At 33.9% G+C, this 24,860-nt stretch overlaps 1 protein-coding gene and 2 long non-coding RNA genes across 3 annotated transcripts; all 3 read right to left on the bottom strand.

Annotated features, from left to right (window-relative positions):
- Positions 1–8,329: 8,329 nt before the first annotated feature.
- On the bottom strand, positions 8,330–16,566 carry LOC131944430 (transient receptor potential cation channel subfamily M member 1). Its single transcript, XM_059305031.1, has 14 exons — positions 16,118–16,566; positions 15,619–15,665; positions 15,446–15,536; positions 15,178–15,309; positions 13,599–13,844; positions 12,571–12,763; positions 11,950–12,106; positions 11,233–11,399; positions 10,801–10,912; positions 10,030–10,070; positions 9,707–9,802; positions 9,182–9,245; positions 8,777–8,844; positions 8,330–8,670 (listed from the first exon to the last, which is right to left on the bottom strand). Exons 1-14 carry the CDS (start codon positions 16,553–16,555, stop codon positions 8,618–8,620), a joined length of 1,905 nt encoding a protein of 634 aa, XP_059161014.1. The 5' UTR covers positions 16,556–16,566; the 3' UTR covers positions 8,330–8,617.
- Positions 16,567–17,118: 552 nt separating this feature from the next.
- On the bottom strand, positions 17,119–18,504 carry LOC131944428 (uncharacterized). The gene is made up of 4 exons (XR_009387020.1): positions 18,421–18,504; positions 18,103–18,180; positions 17,601–17,922; positions 17,119–17,192 (listed from the first exon to the last, which is right to left on the bottom strand). It is a non-coding gene; the product is annotated as an uncharacterized LOC131944428 (long non-coding RNA).
- Positions 18,505–19,427: 923 nt separating this feature from the next.
- Positions 19,428–21,115, bottom strand: LOC131944429 (uncharacterized). Its single transcript, XR_009387021.1, has 3 exons — positions 21,003–21,115; positions 19,881–19,946; positions 19,428–19,514 (listed from the first exon to the last, which is right to left on the bottom strand). It is a non-coding gene; the product is annotated as an uncharacterized LOC131944429 (long non-coding RNA).
- Between the last annotated feature and the right edge of the window lie 3,745 nt (positions 21,116–24,860).

Raw genomic sequence — 24,860 nt, 5'->3', positions numbered from 1 at the left:
GCCCTGATATTCAAAGAAAGTTGCTGCTCGAGTCAGATCTAAAATTGGAAAAAGCAATACAACTTGCAATGTCATTCCAGCAGTCATCAGATGCGGCGAGATCTTTAGCACCTTCAGAGATCCATGCAGTAAACAGCAGGTTAGTCAATAAACATCAACCCCATCAGAGCATTCCAACTTATGCTAAACAGCCTGCTCGTTCAAATCCTAGATCTAAATCTAGTAATAATTATCAAAAATGTCATCGATGCAAAGGTCCCCATGCATCTCATCGGTGCAAGTTCAAGTCTGCAACTTGTTATAAGTGCAGTAAGCAAGGTCACATTGCCAAGGCCTGCTTTGCAAAGTCTTCGTCTGTTGCTAAATCTAGCCAGTCAAGACAGTACCGCAACCAAAGGCAGCACTATGTTAACTCTCACCAAGACTACCTAACCCAACCAATGAACCACTCTACCTGTGAAAATGCTCAAACTGATTCGCAGCCGGATTTCAACCTGTTCTCTGTGAAATCAATAAGTCATGCTCCCATCAATGTACAAGTTAATATCAACGGTAAGAGCATAAGCTTCCAACTTGACACTGGAGCATCACTAACAGTCATCACAAAGAAAGATTTTGACGCTGTCACAGGAGGATCAGTGTCTCTACAGCCGTGTCACAAGTGTCTAACAACATACACTGGTGACAATGTTCCGGTAATAGGAGAGTGTATGGTTCATGTAAGTTATAATGGTCAAAGTGTTAAACTTCCTCTTCTTGTGGTTGAAGGAAATGGACCGCCATTACTAGGTAGGAACTGGTTAAGTGATCTTAAGTTAAATTGGGAGAGTATTTGTTCATTGAAGAATGTAAAAGAATCTAGTCTTACTTCACTAGATAAAGTTATATCTGAAAATAAATGTGTTTTTGGTAACTCTGGATTACTAAATGATAGAACAGTGAAGTTAAGCATTAAAGATACAAATCCAAGATACTGCAAAGCTAGAGTTCCACCTTATGCAATGAGGAATAAAATTGAAAATGAGCTAAGCAGATTAGAATCTAATAGCATTATAAAGAAGGTAGACTATTCCGATTGGGCAACGCCCATTGTGCCAGTGTTAAAGAAGGATGGTTCTATAAGAATTTGTGGAGACTACAAAACTACACTGAATAAGCAAATAGAGCTAAATAGGTACCCTATACCTAACATTGAGGAAATTTCTTTGAATTTGGCAGGAGGAGACAAATTCACTGAATTAGACTTTAGTCATGCTTACACTCAACTAGAACTGCATCCAGATTCAAAAGTCTATACGACAATAAACACACATAAAGGACTCTACCAATATGAAAGACTATGTTTTGGCATATCATCTAGCCCTGGAATTTTCCAAGCTGTCATGGACAGTATTATTAAGGATATTCCAAATGTTTGTGTGTACTTTGACAATGTGTACATAACTGGTAAGAATGACACTGAACATCTTAAAACACTAGATAAAGTATTGAAAATTGTTGGTGAAAAAGGTTTAAAGATAAACAAAGATAAATGTCAATTCATGCTGACAGAAATTAGTTTTCTTGGTTATATATTGAGCAAACAAGGCATCAGACCTCAACCTGAGAAAACAAAAGCCATTAAAGAAGCACCCAAACCTGAAAATACCCAACAACTAAGAGCTTTTTTGGGCTTGATAAATTACTATGCAAAGTTCATAGGAAATCTGTCTGGTAAACTATCACCACTGTACAAGCTGCTACAGAAAAATGCAACTTGGCACTGGGGTAAACAACAAGATACTGCTTTTAATACAGCAAAAGAGGCTTTGTCTTCTGACACCTTACTAACTCACTATGACCCAGGGAAAAGACTTATATTAACATGTGATGCTTCACCAGATGGTGTAGGAGCAGTCTTGTCCCACATGGATGAGAAGGGTGACAGACCCATTGCTTTTGCCAGTAGATCGTTGAACCAGGCTGAGAAAAATTATTCTCAGTTAGATAGGGAAGGCTTAGGCATCATTTTTGGTGTTAAGAAATTTCATAAGTTTCTGTTTGGTAGGAAGTTCACCATCTTTACAGATCATAAACCATTGCTAGGTTTATTTGGAGAAAACAAACCCCTACCTGAGCATGCCTCACCAAGAATTCAAAGATGGGCTATCACACTAACTGCATACATTTATGAATTGAAATACAAACCTGGATCTGAGAATAGTGCAGATAGCCTTAGTAGATTACCTTTAAAAAACCAAAGCCTGAGCTATGTACCAGAAGATGTATTTGTTCTCTTCACTATCATGGATAACTCCAATATAAATGTGAATGATATTAAAAGAGAAACACAAAAAGATGAGTGCTTAATAAAAGTATATGAGTACTGTAAGAATGGTTGGCCTGAAGAGTCTGTGAATGATGACTTAAGGCCATATTAAATAAGAAATAAAAACCTTTGTGAAGATAATATAAAAGATGGAGAAGATGCAGTCCATTATCAGTCAGAGCTACCTAAACAAAGTATTTGTAACTTAATAAATGATTATGGTGATATGGCAATTTCAAATGTTTTAAAGAGAATACATTAGTAAGAAGGAATGTGATCATCAAACAACTTTGCTAACATCATTAGCACTTACAGAAACTAAAAGGGTAACATCAAAAGAAGAAAAAGATTTTTGCCATTTAATACACCCACTTCAAATACTGGATCACAGTTGCAAAGTGATATGGTCCAGAATATTACTCATAAACAGTATTTTTGGTTACCAGGAAAGCACTATCAGATTACCTGAGGAAATTGATCAAGCAAAGAAATCTATGTCAGTCAAGGATCTGAATAACAGCATAATACTTTCAGATGCCAATTCAAAAATAGTTCCATTAAATCATGACAACTCATGCATTGAAAGAGAATTTGGTGTTAATAAGAATGTGTATCTAAGAAATTATGGGAGAAAGGAAAAATGGATACCAGGTCAAATTGTTCAATGTACAGGACCTGTGTCTTATAAAGTTAAAAATAACTTGTGCAGATAATAAGTGTGAATCTGTCAATCCCACCAAATCTGATCAGTTCACACCAACTCAGTTTGTTCCACAACCAAGTTCTGTTGATATGAGTGAACCAAGTTGTCTGGAGTCAGAAAATGTAAATTCTGGAGTTAATGATTTAAATCCTAGACCTCCTGAGATAGAGAATCCAGATGGTCAGAATCTTGAGTCACCAAATCAGAAGCCACTGAGAAGGTCAAGCAGGACAATCAAAGTCCCAAATAAGTTAGACCTATGATTCTAAAGGTCAAAAGGACTTTGACATTATTGTTTTGTATTTTGATTATGTTGTAGCATATTGTGCATTGTTTGTAAGGATGTAATCTACCATAGTGTTCATGTTACAATATAATTGGTGATTTTAGGATACTATCAATTGTTCTATTGAGAGATGTGTTATTGTGTTCTAAGGGTAAAGGGATGTAATAGATTGAAATAATTGTGAGGTCAAGGGAACTCACTCTTCTGTATTAGTTATATTTATAATATTGTTATCTTGAGTGATGTCCCTTGGTACTTCCTTCCGTCCTCTCTGTGTGTTACCATCGTGATGTAGTTAGACCCAATAAACGTGTTATATACAACCACAGGCTTCTGTCGTCAATCTATTATAATATATTTAATAAAAATCATTCATTTTCTTAATTTTAACGCATAGTTATATGAAGTTTGTTTTACGTCACGTTAAATATTATACTTTAAAAATTGTAATAACACTAATATACTCTCTTTTACAACAGCAATATAGAATAGCAATACGGCTACTACACTATGTCTTCAATTTATAGGTACATTTATTGAGCACGTTGATTTAATTTCACATAAGCAACACAATGCTACTATTATCTATCAATACCGCCAGGAACATCTTAAGACCAAACAAAATTAAAACAGATAAAACACTTACCGCATGCGCCAAGTTCAGACTGGGTTTTATTATTTCTACCTTTTCGGGAAAGATCCGATTGAAGCTCATTTCATCCCTGCCGAGAAGATTTGTTTTACATTTTATTTTGTATCTTTATTTATTTTATGACACTCGACGATAACTTAGTCTTTATATTTGATGATACAATGAAAAATTAGCTATTATTTACAGACGAAATCAATTGTCTACCCAACATAGAAACGCAAACACCTAACCCCACTTACCCCACGATCCATACCCAAACACACACTATACACACAACTTCCGAGATATCACCCTCAACAACGTCACCCGCGTAAACCACAACACAAGCAGTAGACCAAACCACACAGACATAAAAAAAAATAAAACCTCGTTTTAATCTAAGATTTAAAAAAAAAAGTTACTTACTCTGCATTTAAAATACTGTACTAGTTATAACTACCCATTAAATTACACTTGACCGACAAAATCGACAACTTAACCAGTCATGCGTGAAAATATTTTATCAATGGATATTTTCTTGACGTAACACCACGTGATTTAATACGTCTGAAAGTGCTTTGATTGAAATCATTCCTGACCCACAACGTGAAAGGACACGAACGCTAAGTTACCGTGCGTCATGAAACTAATATTGATATCGTTCAATTATCTAGCTCTAATGGGTACCTAACTCGCGTGCGGAAAAACCAAGGCGGCTGGGCATAGTTCTGACCACAACATCTATTAAGAATACATTAACTTGAACGTCACCTGCCTCATGTGTCTTCGGCAAGAATGGGAAAAAAGTGAAGTGTTTTAAATTATACGAGCCTTTAAAATTATAGCATTTTAAATCTGGTAGAAAAAAATGAAACGGAGCTTGAAGTAAGAAAATGTTTCACAACATATCCTACTTGTATGTGTTAACTAGTCTCAAAATCATTATTAATTTTAATTTTCTAACCGAGCCTGTTTGACGATAGTTTTAGGCTAATTTGCTTTACGAATGGAATGTAGCCTTTCAGTGACAACCATTGCACAAACACCCACACACCATCACCCCCCCCCAAACAAAAACCACCCCACACACCCAACTACCCACACGCACACACACACTCATACGCGAATAAACACACACATACACACACAAATATGTATATGTATATATATATATATATATATATGTATATATATATATATAATTCAGTATATATATATATATATATATATATATATATATATATATATATATATATATATATATATATATATATATATATATATATATATACATATATATATACTGAATTATACATTTGTATACATTTTGAGTCACGGTAAGTGCAAGTGCGAGTCAAACTTAACATCGAATGTTGTTGCCTAAAAGTCAAAATTGTAACCTTTGTATTGAGAAAATAGTGTTAGCTTCCTGGTCATGAAATGTGTGGCCCAACCTCAATGCCAAAGCCGGCGAATCGCATTCCACAGTAGTCGCCTCTCATAAGATCGCTCCGCTGTTAAGAAGCGCCAGCGGTGTGAAAACTGTTCAATGAAGCGTTTCTGATGTCTTTAAACTGTCGTATCCATTTCTAGACTAGAGAAATGAGGCCAGCATAGAATATTTGTTCGACTTAACGTAGGTGTTTGGCACGTGTGAAAGGGTTTATCTGACAGGTTAAGAACACAAATTACAAATAAATGTATTATTGATTCGCTTAGAACATTTTTGATTATCTATATATTTGTACTATAGAAAATGATATTTATAAAACTCCTACGATTGCGTTTAATCAATGTGTATGTGCTTGTTTGTTGCACGTGTGAAAATGTGTGTGTGTGAAGATTTTTATGAGGATTTTATTGCAATTTTAAAAGCATTCCAACAAAAATATTTTTATCTTCAAATAAATAAATTACTTTATTTTAGCTGAACAGAAAAAGTTATTGTTCAGTTTAAACTTAATTGATCTAACAACATAGAAGTTTTGGGTATCAGTTTTTGTCATTGTGTTGTATGACATAGATGTGCGATTATAATGATAGGTAGTAAACTTTTATATTAGATGCTAAAATATTAGCTTTGACTGATATTTACAGTATTTTGTACATTATCATTATTACTTTTTCCTTTTCGTTTCTCGCTGGACATAGGACCTCTGTTGAGGCTTTCCACTACCTACTGTCTACTGCCGCTCTTTTCAAATGGTCCCAGTTCCTTACAATACTTTCCGTACTCCCCCGGCATGCTACGGCGCCATATTTTTCAAGATTGTCAAAAGCTTGATAGGGAAGGTCTATCCTACGTTTGATGTCTTCGTTTTATCCTACCGACACAATAACCACACTACCAAGATATATACAGCGGTCTACTTGGTCAATGTTTTGGTTCTCTAATGTTACATCTCCATCTTGTTTATAAGTCATTTTTTAATGTTTATTTTTTTTTGTCTTTTATTTTAAGTCTTACTCGTTTTCCTGTTTCACTCAAAGCTGTAACTATCTCTTGTGTGTCTTGGAATCTGTGTGATAGTAAGACTATATCATCAGCAAATTATATGCCTTCCAGTGCTTGTGTCGTGGTCCATTGCACTCCTTTACCTGAGTCTGCATATGCTTCAGCAAGAACAGTAGTAGTGAGAGGCGACATCATAGTTATACTTGTTATGGTATTATACAATCCTATGGACCGTCTGCCAGTATGTAGTTTTATCTACGGTGGCGGGAAGCGGTCACACGTTTTTCATGAGAAGAGTAAAAACTATTTACTAAAGTTGAAGCTGATAGAAAACTACCTGTTATATTAATACATGTTGTTTATATTTGAGTAATAACGTTGTCAACATGTTTCAATAATATTATTCTTCATAATAATATTATTTTTGATACTCTAAGATAACTGTATTTAGTAGCGCTCGCAGATTACATAGGAATGTCTATATCCATGCAACATTGCACATGCAATTTTCACTTCTAAATACCAAATTGAACATAGAAATATCCTTATTTTTGAAAAATTAAAATAAAAATCTTCTGTAAAAATAAATATAGCTTAATAAACGGCTAATTAACAATTACAATACACATTCTCAACAAAAAATTATTATAAAAGTGTATAATTGTTTCTTCACAATTTTCTTTCAGGTATAATTTCAGCTGCCGCCCAAAACTGGATAAATATATGAATACAAACATAAGCACACACATAAACACAAACTCAAATACAAACTTTTTAGATAGAATTAAAATTGAGTGAAAGAGAATACATTTATTTTCATTTTGTTCTTCGCACTTTTAATACAAATGTTAAGTTGTAAATAAAATTTTATTTTGAAAAATTATATATATTGAGTTTTCTAGACACCAATTTAGATTTAAAAAAATATTAGACAATGGTGTTAAAGTCAAGTTCCTTACTATATGCATGTCATTCACAAACAGTTTTGCCACAGAGACACATGATCCATTTTAGCATGATGCTATATACTTGTATTATTAAATAGAAATATCAAATATATAGAATATATATATATATATATATATATATATATATATATATATATATATATATATATATATATATACATATATACATATAAATATAAATATATATATATATATATATATATATATATATATATATATATATATATATATATATATGTTTGAAAAAATGACTATGGACACCCCTCGAAATTTAGCAGACATACAAATCATTTTAAAAACTGTATGGCATTCAAGAAGATAAAAAGGATTTCGTACATACGTTTGTATATCTAAATGGTCTCTAAAGAAAACAAACTTTTAAATGTTATTATCACAGTATTAGAGTTAAATATGATTATCACAGTATTAGTTCTATGTAAAACTGTAATATATAGTTAGTTTAATAGATTTTTTAAATATTAATTACAAACAATGTCGTGGTTTAATTATAGAAACAATAATTACACGGAATATCATTCTTATTTATATTTATTAACCCATGTGAAATAGTCAACGTAGGTTATATTAAACTAACTGGTGCAGGTGGTGTTTTCAGATTAAGTCATAAGGCTGGTTAAATTACCAATAGTATTTCGAATTATCTATATATATAATTCTCTTCTGGGAGACGCTAGAAAACAAGCTGCAAGCGCATCGTTGCAGTCCCCTCTCTTTCTCTCTATTATTATCACTACTACCCCCACCCCATCCCCACATGGTCTGGTGAGCTGTGGTCACGCTTAATGTTTACAAATCGTAGAGCCGGGTTTAGTGACGGCTATTAGGGGCAGATAATTTAGTTTGAAACGATTTTAAACTTACAGGAGGTAACTAAGAGGAGACTGCTTTCAGAGGGGGGGGGGGGGGGGGGGGTGTAGGGTCGGGGTTAGGGGAAAGGCGGAGGGGGTTAGAGTTTTAAAGCAAATATTTTCAGTGGCAGCATTGGTACTGTCGAATTCACAAATTATGAATTACTGAAAAATAGAAAATAAAACAACTAAATAGCGACGTATGATACGCCCCGGATTGTCTCGTGTTAATGAAATAGCAAGGTAATTTCTGAATGAGTTTCTATTAAAGACTGGCTCGTTTTAGAATATAAATTATAACGTATAAAGATTCATGTATTACTTGTGTCATACATAACACATTATATATGTTTAACTCGATACATCACTGTAACCAGACAGTTCTAAGGGATTTTCTTTAGCTACTTGTTATTTTCACGTTTAATCCCTTAGGGTCAACGTCGTGACGAACTGAAGAATAAAGAACATTGCGTTAATGTCTTAAAGACATATATTTTCAAATGTTTTAATCAAGAAAAATTGTATACAGTTTGACATATATTTTAAATTAACTTACGTTGTTTTCTAGACAATGGGCGGACTCTGACACAATCCCATCGAAGTCCGTATTTGTATCTGGTCCGTCTAAATAACAAAACAAAAATACATTCCTTGTGTGTAGGTTTATCTGAGTGCCATTATAAAAACAAACGATAATAAATAACTTATTAAGCTTGAAAGCCTGCATATGACGTTTTATAGCTACTTATAGCAAGTTTTAACTGTGTGAAAGTTTGACAAACATAATCAAATTCATGTTATGTTTTTAATACTTAAAACAAAATACAAAATAGACTTTCACCTTGAATTTAATGACTAGATTTTGAAAAGGTTTGGTGGCATTTAAATATTTTGTATTTCAATGTTTATATTTTTACGAAGATCTAAGGCGTCGTCTGTTGCATTGGTGACATGTACTTACACAGCGAAAAATCTATTTCTCTGAGTTGCCCATGATCCGTCTGAGTTCCTACGACTCGTCATTACTGGATTCAAATTTAAGTTAAACATAAAATATTAATTAATTATGTTAAGTTTGTATAAAGTAGACTCTTAGAATATGTGTTGTTTGTGTCGTAGAATTCAAAGTTGAATATTAATGTACCAAGGCTTTTAGAGTTTCTTCCAGGCATCTCTTCGGAAAAAAAATATCTACCACCCCCCCCCCCCCCAAGAAATTAGAATTTATATAGAAAATATTTACTTTGACCATTGTCCACCCCCCACCCCCAATTTCAAAGCCCCCCCCCCCCCCCCCCCTCCGCCTCCGGAGAAAATGTCTGGAAGAAACTTTAAATGCTTCTTTCAATTAGTTGAAACAACAAAATCGATAATGTAAAAAAAAATAAACAAAAGCATGATTTAAAAATGATTTAACATTTATAGCCATTAACGTGATATTGTTAAGCTGGTTCGGGCAATACATCTGACATTAACCTCTACTCACAAGGACGTGTAGTGGTCAGCACTGCAACGGCTGACTCTTCATTCACTGGATCACCTCTTACTGGACGTGAGAATGTTTGTTGATACTCTGGTGAATCTGAGGGCCAAGTTTATTTTCGTTAGAATAACTTGTGCTCATGTTGCAGAAAGTTTAATGCGAATTCCTTAAAGTTATGTATTAATTCCATTTAACATATTTAATTGAAATTATATAACGACTAAAACGGAGCTTGGTTAGCAAAACATCAAATAGTTCTTAGTCATTTGGTTTAGATTTAAAAAAAAACCTGATATATTACTTTCTAGATGATGTTTAATACTTACCTGTATGAGGACAATTGACTTTACAGCTAATGTTTATTGTTCTGTGAAAACAAACAAATTGTAGCTAATAACATTGTTTTATATCACAAAATAAATCGATATCTGCGAATCAAATTAAACTTAAAAGGTAAATATTCATTGGGCATTTTGAATCTTCTTCTTCTTCTTCGTTCTTAATTTTTAGTGTTGGAAGTTATGGAGCCTTATCTGCCAGAGGGTTTGAACTCGAGACCTTTTTCAAATTTATTAACTATGTGCTTTCGCCGACTCGACCACGCCGACCCCTTGGCATTTTGAATAATTATAATATTAAAATATTTTTAAAAAAAACCCACTTTGGCTACTATGTTGAGTCAGTCCATTTCTCTTATGTTCACTGTCTTGACTTATGGCCACTGTCTTGCCTTATGGCCAATGTCTTGACTTATGGCCACTGTCTTGACTTATGGCCAATGTCTTGACTTATGGCCACTGTCTTGACTTATGGCCAATGTCTTGCCTTATGACCACTGTCTTGCCTTATGGCCACTGTTTTGACTTATGGCCACTGTCTTGCCTTAAGGCCACTGTCTTCTTTTATGGCCACCGTCTGACTTGGCTACTGTATTGGCCTATAACTTTTATTATGATTTATAACCACTTCCCCGATTGATTGATACTGCTACATCCAGCTTTAACAAAGCCAGTTTTTACTTGGAACATAGTCGGTGAGATCAAACGTTTGTCCAAACGTTGCTGCAATTTAGATACAATAATTAAATAAAAACGTACTCATCTCTGAGGTCTTGTCCTGCCATGTCTACGATATATTGTTCTCGGATCTCATCTTGAATTCTCGATAAACGAAGTTGCAGGGGCTTTTCTGCTTCTGTGATTTCCTTCACTGTTCAAGAAAAAGAAAAAAAAAATTAATGTTAAGAATGTCAAGAAAAGTTTTTTAGGATGATCAAATTTGAGAAACTACTATTTATACTACTATTATAAATATACACAATATAATATACATTTAACCGTGAGGAATAGAGTATAAAGCAGACACGCTTTTGATACTTTCAAAAAGGAGAGAACTTTTCCTTGGAATAGACAGAAATCAGGAGAAATGGCAAATTCTATATTATAGATCTACTTTAAAAAAAAGTAAACAATATACTATACATGTAAACGTAATGAATGTGGTATAGCTGACACACTTTTGATACGTACAAAATGGAGAGAACTTTTCCTTGGCGTAGACAAATTTAACAAGAAACGGGAAAATCCATAGAAAGATTGGGGCAGGAAAGAGCATCTTGTGGTATTTTGTTGTAAACTTGAGTGAGTGACGCCTCCACACACCCTCGGCTTTCTTCTCGATACGCTTGATCTCTGAGCTGTTGGTGGATGGTGAAAGTTTGCTTGGTTATGTTTTCTATTTTGCTCATGGCTTGTCAGAATGTAAGACTGTCATCTTCCTACCCAGACATCCCCCAGACTTGTATCTGATTTTACATAAACGCCCTTTCTCGAATGAATTTTTAATGGAGTACCGAAGCCCTTCTAAGAGTTGGGCAAACTAATTATAGGGGATCATTTTTGACACTAAGGGCAAATGCTGGGTATATATATATATATATATATATATATATATATATATATATATATATATATATATATATATATATATATATATATTTAAATATGTAATATATATATATAAATATATAATATAATTATATATGAGTGTGTTTGGTAAAATATTGTTAAGCGATTCCTTTAACACACTCACTCATACGCAAATGTTAGGTTATGTGATTTTACGGTGTTATGTATTACACATTATTATTGCGAATGGCAATCTTGATAAAGCATTTACTTTAACTCAGCACTAACTTAAACACGACATTTAATTTAACGCAAAATTTACTTGAACACAACACTTACTTGAAGACAGCGATGATGATGTTAAACAGGAGGATATTGATGGTGAGAAAATAAAAGCCCAGCAAGATGGGAACGAAATATCTCCCCGTCCCTGTGGGGCATCGAAGTTGTCCGTAGTCCTCATACAGGCTGGGGTCGTTGGTGCATGTTGGCTCATCTGTAGATGTTTACAAGAAGTCGATATTTGATACTATTAAACATAAAAAGCCAATATGTAAAAATATTTTTTAAACGATTCTTCGCAGCTTTTTTTATGTAACGGAACTATCGAATACCTGATGGAACGTAATTGTGCCTAAATAAAATAAACCGTAAAAGTTCTAAATTAGCTTGGTGTTATTCTAAAGCGTGTGTTCCTGTAAAGCGTTTGAACTCATGTAGCGTTATCGATTAAATAAAAGTATTCATAATTTAACTACATGTGTATGTGTATATTTCTATTTTCATTTGACAATTAGTGAAAAATAAACTGAAAAATATAATCAAAAGAGGCCATTAGGGAAACAATAACAATATTTAAAAATTATACAATAAAAAAAAATATTAATTTTATAAAGAGTTAATTTTTGAAAAAAAATATGTACGTATTATTACAATAAATACAAATAAAATATTCTTTACCGATGTCACCCTCCTGACTTTCTAGCTCGTCCAGGAAAAATTCACCAAACATTCCCCAAAAAGCTTTACGTATCACGTTATAAGCCAACAAGGGAGTGAGCTTAGATCTGGGATACAGAACGGACTCAGAGGCGACGGCGTAGGAGAAGAAAAACACAAGGATGATCACCATAAACCTGAGCAGTTTCAGCAGCTGTGGGGAAGTTAATTGGTGCGAAATTTAATAGCAGGACAGTAATGGTTGATTAAATCCTTAGAAAATTAAATAATTGTAATTTACGATTTGGTTGAATGGTAGAGCGTTCGGCTGCTAGCCCGAAGATCTAGAGTTCGGATCTCGTTTCGGACCCATGACTATAGGACATGCCTGAGTGTATCCTGCTCTAATGAGCAACTTATATACGTTGGAGAATTTAGGCAGTTAGGCATATTGCTGGCCGCACAATCCGAGGTCCAGATACATATGAACTCTACCTCATTAGCATAATGGATCGCTACTTTTCTGTCTATTTGTACAGTAACTTTAACAAAGCGACAGTTGTTTACGCAAAACTTTGTTTACTAATCTTTGTATAGAATTACAAAATAAAGATTCAAAATGTGTACAAACACGTTATTACATGGTTAACAAGAAGATGGACTGAAAGAATGAGAAACACGCATACCAACAAATACACGCATATATATATATATATATATATATATATATATATATATATATATATATATATATATATATAAATAAATAAATAAATAAATAAATAAATAAATAAATAAATAAATAAATAAATAAATAAATAAATAAATAAATAAATAAATAAATAAATAAATAAATAAATAAATAAATAAATAAATAAATAAATATATATATATATATATATATATATATATATATATATATATATATATATATATATATATATTTATTTATTTATTTATATATATATATATATTTATTTATTTCTAAAACTAGTATGATCGCAACATAAGAAGAAACACCCATCTATATCCCTTTGTCGTTAACTTACCATATTTTTAAACATGGCCATGAGAGGTCCAAAGAACTCACTGGAGTAACAGATCTCTAGAAGCCCAACAGAAAAGCCGATGTAAGACATTCCAAGTATGACGTGGGTGTAGTTGATCATCGTTACGCTGGTAGGGTTGTAAAAGACAGCTATGCGTAGCCCGTATCCCCCGAAGAAGAATATCAATGATATAAGCTCCACAATGAAGAAGAGCTGCTTCCATTTGAAAAGGGGGTTTCGCAAGTACTACACAAATAAAAGGTGATATGTAGAAATAGTTTGTTTTTTAATATATATACATATATATATATATATATATATATATATATATATATATATATATATATATATATATATATATATATATATATATATATATATATATATATATATATATATATATATATATATATATATATATATATATATATATATATATATATATATATATATATATGTGTGTGTGTATATATATTAGATTACAGACATGCGTGCAATAGCTTATTAATGCCTAACTGTGAAGTATCTTGTTCATAGTGTTTAGCGTTAAATTATTTAATATCAATCAAAAATACACGTTTTCAATCTATCATGGCGTTCTGTTGACGGGAAGGAGGATGTAAAAGTATTTGTCAAGCATTTAATGTATCTGGCTGGCATTGAAGAATTCGTCTTCAATTTACAAGGTAGTGTGACAGAACAAAGTGTAGAAACGCTAGAATTTAGTACGGTATGGACTTTGGTTTCTAGAATACGAATAAACGTACCGAAATTCGTTTCAGGTGTCATTAACTATTTGGATTTGTTTAACATACATGTAAGTTCGATATTATGTGGATAGCAGAATCAATGATTGGTGTGACAGTTACTTGTCAGAGCTGCTAAATCTACTACTGTATCTGACTTGGTCAAAACATTGCGACCTGTTAGATCACTACAGTCATTTGTTGAGAACGGTGTGGTTGTGTGGTAGGGCTAACGCCTGCTTACCCGAACATGGCGAGTTCGGATCCCGGGCTAGACTGTAGAATTGAAGTCCGCCCAATTATGATAGGTACCTGAATTGAGCCAGGGACACTAGGACGATTGGCATAGTGCTGACCACACAATCCGCTTTAAGACGTTGTCATTGAAACATTGGAATACTACATCATTCGTCCATGGTGTCTTGGGCCCAAATAAGTATTTCTTTGAGACATTTTTTTTCTCGGGATGGGGGTAGGTGGAGGTAATTAAAAATAACGACGGCTCACTATATTTTCCGTTGGGTTTGCTAAAAGTATATATTTTGTAAACAATTTATTTATATTTCCTTCGGTAAGAACAGCACACGCCCCCCCCCCCCCGAAGAGATGCCTTAAAGCAACTTTGACCAGACGAGTGAAATCGATAATCAATCAACACTAGAATCACGAGCTATACATCATAAATATGTGTAAACAATACAAAGCATGTTGTGGCTCAAGTCATTGTGGTGTCTTTAAACTACATACATTTCTGCAAACTATTCAGAAATGGGATAAATACTAAAAGTCTAATACTTTTGGTTTTAAAATTTAGAAGTTAGATATGTGATTACCTGGTTGAATTCCTCACAAAGAAATGTGATTATCCACGCCCACACCAACCATTCCAGCCAATGAAAGGAGCCTGGATGAAGCACAGAGACAAGCAACATGGCGTAGAGAACAAGAAACACCAGGTGGCCTAGCTGGGAGGCAAGATTTGAAGGCACATAATTAGGCTAGAAAGAGATTTAACAAATTTAATAGGACAGTAAACTACTATACCGCCTGACCGCGTTAGTAAATGTGTACAATCCGTGTAATTAATGAAATTATCTTTACCAACTGCAACAGAACAAGCACTGATGGCGCCAAAAGTTTTCTCACGATTGGATCATACTTGTTGGTCGTGCAGAAACAGAACATGGTCCATCTATGGATGTTCAATTTCAATTTTAAGTTATTGGCGATAAGAGTATGAATAATATATTTTTTTAAATGATGATCAAGCTTACATTGAAATTTTGGCCAACTTTTTATGATCACTGCATTCGTCGCATACCTTTAATTAGAAATAAAATCGATTTTTACGAGGAGACATAACAGAAAAAAATCTGTAACCTGAGTTTTTCAAAACTAGAAAACACCATTTGACGAAAGTGGACTAAGCAAACAGTAAACTCAATTGTGTTTAACATTTATAATGCAAGGAAACTGTTATATACAGAACTTTTGATGTGAAGTTGTTATAAAGTAGACACTGTGGTACTAAAATAAGTCACTTTGGATGTTGGATAAAAGGAATAAATAGAGTTCAACATCGTATTTTCTAAATGAAAACCGGATAGCCGTTTGAACTGTTAGGGTACCTAAAGGACAGCTTAAAACCCATAATTTGACTTTTTGAAATTAGCCTTTCTTTACTTGTTTTAATCAAGTAGCGATTTTAAAGTGCATGAGCTCAATCTAAATGTAATTAGTATTTTAGAAAAGCACGTAGAGATCTGTATTTACTCGGCAGTGTTCTATTTCTTCTTGTTCTTCTCCACTATCTCCATTAGCAGAACTCAGAGGAGGGCAGTCATTTTTGTTTTCAACTTGTAGAACTGTGCTGTTTTGACTATTCTTTTCATGATATTTTCCTCCATCATTTTGTTTCTGTAGTATGTCAACATTTTGTTTCTGTAGTATGTCAACATTTTGTTTCTGTAGTATGTCAACATTTTGTTCTGATTCCTTCATGTCTTCATTCACGTGCCACATGCATTCGTTCTTGACGTGAGTACCCCAGTTCCACAAGCGATCGTTGAGTTCTTTACACGGCGTTTGTGACAGGAAGTTCAAGTTGTAGTTGTTGATGGCCAGGTAGATGCACGTTGTGTTGCCCCATTCTGGCATGCTGAAGATTAGAAGTCGGATAGTTTCTTCGGGATATTTCTGGTAGGTTCGCATGATGGTGTCCACAGCACACTTCTCAAACTCTCTACAAAATAATACAGATATTTTTTTCAATGAACAATTTATTTTGAACAATTAATTTAAATTAATCTATGAGTTAAAGCAATATACTTTTAAATTATCAATTCATTTATACTTTTTTCTCTGCTCATTTAGTAACAATTAAATCTAACACATTCGACATTGTTAAGAATGTATGTTATAAGTTAATCTAAAAAAATTATATTCGCGTGAAAAAAAATGTGTTAGAAATATCTACATATGCAGAAGTAACATTGCAAAAGAGGTGAAACCGACTCAAAATCTTTCTTTAGCTGCAGCTGTTTGTCTTCATCAGTCTCGTAGAACCTCAGAACTTTCAGTATCCCACAAGCGTATAGGGCGGCTCCTGTTGGGTGCTGAAATATTTTTTTTTTAGTTGTCATCAAATTAAATGTTCTTAATTTATAAGGTGAAAATTACACTTACACGTTTGGTAAGATGTTCTTTACACTTTCACATAATTAATAAGGTGCCCATTACACTTTCACTGTTGATGATGTGACCATTATACTTACCGACACTCTCCGCCACAATACTTTGGCTAGTTTCGTTTTTCTGGCCCGGACAGACATTTCGAACAACTTGTTAGCTGGAGACAAGTTGTTTAACAATTGTTAGAATCTTTAAGATTGTAGTAAAGATTGTAGTATGATCGTGTGTGAAAAGAGTAGCAGTATTATGTAAAATGGTATTAATTAATGCAACATCAGTAATCTCAACGTCGGAAATACAATCGTGTAATTAAAATTATAAACATAAACTAAAACAAAAAGAGCATATGCAAATAGGTGGACCACAAATAAAACAAATGAAAACGTATATGCAATGCATGTCAAATATGCCCATCTCTCCTACATGAATCGTTTGCCTACTTGTGTTGCTTTCCGCCAGCTTAATTGGCTGCCCGTATAATGAACTACTTGGATAAGGTACCTGTATTTGGGATTGTGTATCGACCTTCTCCATAACCGCGTTCTAACCCCCATATTCTACCTACCTTTGTTGGTTAAAAAGATTTTTTCCTCGGCCGGTGTCGAATTCTTAGCTGCTTTCATTTCGGACTGTTTCATTTTACCATCTGTTTCCTTGTCGTCGGGCTGTTTCATTTTACCATCTGTTTCCTTGTTTTCGGACTGTTTCATTTTCCCATCTGTTTCCTTGTCGTCGGACTGTTTCATTTTCCCAGCAACTTCATTCTCCTCGGCCGGTTTTATGTCAACAGCCGGTTTAATATCTTCAGCATCTGGTAGTCGCATGTTGTAAATATCCCAAGATATTTTTCCCTGTAATGTTTCTTGCGAACAGTTGTACTTCGGTATCTACAACATCAAATCCATGAGAGTATGCAACATCAACAATATAAACGTTTATATACACATATTATTATTCTATTAAATATGATAGTTTTCTCTCAATAAAAAAAAATAAATATTGATTCTAACATGCATATCTACTACATGTATTAATTTCAGCAAACTAACACAGGTAAAACTACTCACAAAGTACAGGAGTCTCCATAGTCTTGCCGCTAAGCCCGAGTCTGTATTTTCACCTGTTCTTCCTTCACATTTGTGTTTCTAACCATATATATATATATATATATATATATATATATATATATATATATATATATATATATATATATATATATATATAATAGAAAACAATTAAACAAAGACGCAAATTTATATCTTGATGATTAAAATCAGATAACTTTATTTAATTTGACACATTCTAATATTTTTATAATGATTTATTTTCCCCAAAACAATTATTATTAAAGCTTAATAATAATGTTAACATTAAAAGCTACTTACACGAAAGAAATAACCCCATAGTCTTGCAGCCAGCGTTGTCCCTGGTTCTTCACACTGTGCGACTTTACAGTCATGTTTTTGGTTTGATTAAAAATGCCATGTTTATAATACACGCGTGTTCAGTGTTTCTTCCAGACTTTTTACTCCGGGGGGATGGGGGGGGGCACTTGAAATTGTCGGGGGGGGGGGCGGTAAACTTTCTTCGGGGGGGGGGGGGGGGTGGACACTGTTAAAAGTATATATTTTCTATATAAATTATATAAATTTCATTTCGTACGGGGGGGGGGGGGGGGCTTCACTGCGCGTGTTCATAGCTAAGCATACCTTTTCTCATAGATGCTTGTGTAATTATACCTGTATATAGTCGATTAGCCACAATCATATGATTTCTTAAATGAAAGACTCGTTTAGTTATGTATCTGTAGTGATTTTTTGTAGGAAGTTAGTTTTAATTTAAAACAGATACATTATAGACATTAAAACAGGGGAATTGGTGACGTGTTCTTGAAACTTATTATTCTTTTGTATCGATACTCATGACCTAATGTAAACTAACTCGCATGACTGTACTCTGGATACGCTTAGGATATGGGGACGGCGTGGTGTAAGTAACAGTAGGCCGCGCGCTCGTTAACACGAAAGTCACGAGATGCACTGGGGGTGGAAGGAAAAGCCTGGCGGAAACCCATGTGTCAGCGGCTGGTAACATGAGTGAGAGAAATGCTACATTCTTAACCCTGTTTCTAGACTGCCGGTAGAGAACGTATAAGCGAATAGAAGAAGATAAGGATATATCGCACATCTATATGTATAATTAAGCTGATGATATTTTGAGAATAACCAGCCGTGTAGTTTTAAAAGAGTGGCATGTCATTCTGACACTCAGAAAAGAGAAAATTATTTATTCACTAAAGACTGTAATTATAAATAAAATTTACTTTAATTAAAAACGGAATATGCATACGAAATGTATAGTAAATTAAACATTACTGATGCAAATAACTCACTGGATTTATTCGGCTGATCAAATTATTCCAAGCGGTATTTTCTTGTACAATATTATTCTCTGTCCTTTGAGTCGACCCATTCATTTTCTGAAACAAAATTATGTATATCAACTTAACACCCAAACTTTCACATTTCATAATTTTGAAGGAGTTTATAAACTCCTGAAACATTATGAAATACTGAAATTATTATAAAACTGTGTTACTGTAGTTTTTTTAAACGAATCACCACCAACCAACGTTAAATATTTATTTGTTTTTAATACTCTTCCACCTGGGGTAATGCCTAACATTACCCTTAAGTTAACAAAGATTGCAGGTGAAACTAACTGATATAGCCCATTTCATTTTCGGTCTTTCCTTCGTGTTTTTTTTTCTGTTACCTTGTGGAATCTTAAAATTATCACATGTCCTTTAATATTGATTTACAAAACAAAACAAAAAAAAAACTACCTTCTCATTATTTTCCAAAGCAAGATATGCTGTTTCTGGCTGGTGATATTTACAATGGTGTGTGTTCTGAAACAAACAAGTCTTAGATTTCTGATCTATTATATAACGATCTAGAAATTTTGTTAAACAAAACAAATATTAAAATATCAGAAAAATTGTTTTGACATAATGTTATATCAGAAATAGATCAAAGTAGGTAATTTATCCTTGAAAAGTTCAATGGAACAAATGGATTGTTACACATCTTTCCTTGGGCTTGACATGTAAGGGGCTTTGGTGGACAATAAAAAACCAGCTTTGTTTTTTTCTCCATCATGGTTTAGTACAGATTTGAGGTTAACTGATAATGAGCTTTTATTTATCATCCCCATTTACATAGGCGGGGGATTGTTATAAGGTGTGGTTTCAAAAATCCTATGTGTGTTTGTGTGTGTGTGTGTTTGTATAAAAACAATAGCCGTTTTGTAAATTTCAAAGTATGGTTTATGGCATTTAATTGGTTTGAATCTGAAGGTAATTAAAAACTACACAAGCTTTCATCAGATGTTATCTGAGAATCCCTGGAGATCCAAAGCAACCTGTAGAAACAGCTTTGTCCCCATAATATCTGCGTCAACATCGTCTCCATAATGATCAGGCCAGTGTTAATGTCTTCTTAATAGAGTCGGCGTGGTCGAGTCGGTAAAGCTCATGGTTGCTAAACCGAAAAGTCTCGAGTTCGAACCCTCGGGCAGATGAGGCTCGTTAGCTGGGGACAGCCACTCTTCTAGGAGAGACAACTCCAAAATTAAACAACTGCTGCCTTGTAGTTTGTTCTTGGTTGGACAAAGGCTATGGGAGCAAATCCAAAAAGAAAAGCAGGCTGAAATCGGAGTCAATGGCCTCAATGGCGCATAACCAGTTGACACGTAACGCTTAATTGTGTTGGAGGCGTGGTCGAGTCGGCAAAAAGCTCATGGTTGATAAATTCGAACAAAGTCTCGAGTTCAAACCCACTGGCAGATCAATCTCGATCCCCTTCAACACTAATAATTAAGAACGAAGAAGAAGAAGAAAGAAGTCTTCTTAATAACATTGTGTTATTCTGTAATCTAAAATCTACCCCTACAAAGTGATCCTCACTTTAGAAAATATATCTTGGTCGATGAAGTTTAGAATAGCCAGGTTTTCCTCCAGCATGTAGCGTATAAACTCTGTGTGGTCATCAACGACTGCAGTGTTGATTACTGTTCTTGTGCGAGCTTCATCCTTACATAGAAGAGATAGTTTGTGCAAGTGTTAACGATTACGTCTAGTTAATGAAAGATAATAATCGCTGCATTGAGGATTCGTTATGATGAGGCACGTGTGTCATAACGTTGACCGAACTTGTAATTGTCATTATGTTATGAAGACACTAACTCTACCTTTTTATTACAAACGTTATGCTTCTAATTATGGTTTAGAAATCGTAAACGTTGTTATCCTTAATGAATACATTTTTTAAGAATGATTATTGTTATTTAAAATAAATTAAACATAAGTAAAAAGTAAATTTAATTGATATTAAAGTAATATCGTATAAATGAAATACTTAATCAAGCATATTGAAAAAAACACTTACATCTTTCCAGATCTCTGCAAATTCGCGAGCCTTCTCAAGACTATTAACCTTCAGACACAACAAAAAGTACTCTAAAATTTGATCATTCGACTGTTTCTCTATTATAGCCACTGGATCTCTGTCTTTTTCCCGATTTCTGTTTGCCTTATCCTCTGTGGAGACCTTTACATGTATTAACGACGCCACACTGTTTGACACAGATTGAGAACTGTCAGAAGAATAGGCACTGCTGGTGCTCTGTGAGCTTGGAACTTTAGGGGGCTCTTTTTTGTTCAGATTAGGGATGTTATCTGCAATGGTAAATATTCGAGCATATATGCCAGGTACTCTCGTTTGTTGGTCGAAAGGTGAAACCAAATTACAACTTTTATGTCGTAAAAAGGAGAAAGTAAATGATTTTCTTTAAATATATCATAATGAACTACTATTTTGAAATAAAAAGAAAAGCTAGTCAGAGAAAGCAGGTTTAATTAAAACTTGTAAAAATAAAATGGTTTGGGCAAGTTGATAGAAGTGGAAAATAAAAACTAGGATGAATTCTAAAATTATAAGTATACCATACATTATGAAACCTTTATCCAGAACAAAAAAATCATTCTTTAACCTTAATCATTCATTAACCTTTAAGTTAAGCATTGCCATGTGCCTACATTTTAGTGTCATAATTATCTTTTACTGTTCATGCGGAAGATAAAATATACTTCTTTTCAATTAACCCGGCATGAAGAGAGGGAGGGGGTTAAGTGTGGAATAGAATTTACACAATCGTCTCCGTTTTCTTAAGCTAGTCAGACACTAATCAGTGCTATAAGCTAGTCAGACACCAATCAGTGCTATAAGCTAGTCAGACACCAATCAGTGCTATAGGCTAGTCAGACACCAATCAGTGCTATAGGCTAGTCAGACACCAATCAGTGCTATAAGCTAGTCAGACACCAATCAGTGCTATAGGCTAGTCAGACACCAATCAGTGCTATAAGCTAGTCAGACACCAATCAGTGCTATAGGCTAGTCAGACACCAATCAGTGCTATAGGCTAGTCAGACACCAATCAGTGCTATAAGCTAGTCAGACACCAATCAGTGCTATAGGCTAGTCAGACACCAATCAGTGCTATAAGCTAGTCAGACACCAATCAGTGCTATAGGCTAATCAGACACCAATCAGTGCTATAGGCTAGTCAGGCACCAATTAGTGCTATAAGCTAGTCAGACACCAATCAGTGCTATAGGCTAGTCAGGCACCAATCAGTGCTATAAGCTAGTCAGACACCAATCAGTGCAATAGGCTAATCAGACACCAATCAGTGCTATAGGCTAGTCAGACACCAATCAGTGCTATAAGCTAGTCAGACACCAATCAGTGCTATAGGCTAGTCAGGCACCAATCAGTGCTTTAAGCTAGTCAGACACCAATCAGTGCTATAGGCTAGTCAGACACCAATCAGTGCTATAAGCTAGTCAGACACCAATCAGTGCAATAGGCTAATCAGACACCAATCAGTGCTATAGGCTAGTCAGACACCAATCAGTGCTATAAGCTAGTCAGACACCAATCAGTGCTATAAGCTAGTCAGACACCAATCAGTGCTATAGGCTAGTCAGACACCAATAAGTGCTATGTGTATATTAGGGACGCCTAGGGACTTAAGACCGGAAATGTTAACCTAAACCTAAACCTAAACCTAAACCTAAACCTAAACCTAAACCTAAACCTAAACCTAAACCTAAACCTAAACCTAAACCTAAACCTAAACCTAAACCCAAACCTAAACCTAAACCTAAACCTAAACCTAAACCTAAACCTAAACCTAAACCTAAACCTAAATCTAAACCTAAACCTAAAACTAAACCTTAACCTTAACCTAAAACCTAAACCTAAACCTAAACCTAAACCTAAACCTAAACCTAAACCTAAACCTAAACCTAAACCTAAACCTAAACCTAAACCTAAACCTAAACCTAAACCTAAACCTAAACCTAAACCTAAACCTAAACCTAAACCTGAACCTGAAACTGAACCGGAACTTGAACCTGAACCTGAACCTGAACCTGAACCTGAACCTGAACCTGAACCTGAACCTGAACCTGAACCTGAACCTGAACCTAAACCTAAACCCAAACCCAAACTCAATCCCAATCCCAAACCCAAATCAAAACCCAAACCTAATACAAACACAAAATTTTAACCTTACCCTAACCCAAGCTCACACCAGTTTCCGATACGTATCTATTTCGTGGCAACTTTTATTTTACCAAATATTTAAAGTATTTGAACTAACAAATACACGTATAAACATCAGTATTAAAACGACACATTATATACAATCTAAGTCAGAAATCCCACCACTGAAACATAATTCGATGATAAACTTAGCTATTAACTCAACATTAACACAATTACCCTAACATTAAGTCGTATACTTCTTTTATCTTGTGATTTGCACTATTAATCATATCAGTCATTGCTACTTGTATTGTAAAAGAGGAAATCCATTAAAAAATACAAGCTTATATTAACAATTAATATAACACTAACCGATTCAAAACGCTAATAAAACAACATGTTTAATTATCTTCACACTTCTCCTAAGACCCTTATAAAACACATATCACAAATTCTTTTACGATAGATGTTATAAAACACACATCTTTGTTCCTACCTAACTTAAAAATATTATGAAGTAACACTTGCTTTTTTCTAGTAAATATCGAATGATGTAGTTATAATTGACAGAGTTATTTTACTTTTTGCTTTTCAGTGTAATAATTTCAGAATAAGCTTTCTCCGTGTAATTGAATCAAAGCACTAACTAGTCAAAATAAGGTCACTTACTTCTGATAGCCATCAAGATAGATAAAGCGATGTCGTCTTTATCCTTATTGTAGCCTCTCTCTAAGTTTACAACAGCGGTGAATGGAGGGTTGTGAGAATCTAAGAAATCTTTCTTACCGTTGACGACAATAGCTATACTAAACATTGTTTTGTCTGGTAAAAAAAAGAAATTTGCTCTAGAAAGTTTTGTAAACAGTGTAGTTGTTTATTTTTTTAATTACCACCGCTTTATCAAAAAGTTATTTGTGAATACTAAGTATGGGGATAGAATCTGCTGCATTGTTGATTTTTGTCATTACTAATGTTGTTGATATAATTTAAAAAAAAACATAATTTCGGAATAAATTAACAGTTATTGCATACAATTTAATTATTTATTAAGAATTGAACAATATTTAGAAAATTACAAATATTAAAACCAATTTCAAAAGCCTGAAAAGAAATGCTGTTAAACATTTGATGGTGTTGTTTAAATAAAGTTTAGCATTCAAGTTTATTGATTTTTATTGATGTAATTATTTTGTCAACTTGTCAAATCTAAT

This window comes from Physella acuta, unplaced genomic scaffold (assembly GCF_028476545.2).
Source record: "Physella acuta isolate Inbredline_101_S28 unplaced genomic scaffold, ASM2847654v3 ptg000493l, whole genome shotgun sequence".
Lineage (NCBI taxonomy): Eukaryota > Metazoa > Mollusca > Gastropoda > Physidae > Physella > Physella acuta.
Note: the sequence above shows the minus strand (reverse complement) of the source record. Positions and strands in the feature narration are given on the sequence as shown.

Bases quoted from the DNA above. Each gene is read 5' to 3' on its own strand.
- LOC131944430 (XM_059305031.1), bottom strand. From the start codon at position 16,555: ATGCGAACCTACCAGAAATATCCCGAAGAAACTATCCGACTTCTAATC. The intron at 15,666-16,117 runs GTAAATACAGAT...TTCTAATTAAAG, and splicing joins AAGAAATAGAACACTGCCGA to GTATGCGACGAATGCAGTGA. The intron at 8,845-9,181 runs GTAAGTACATGT...TTTGTTATTTAG, and splicing joins AGAAATAGATTTTTCGCTGT to ACGGACCAGATACAAATACG.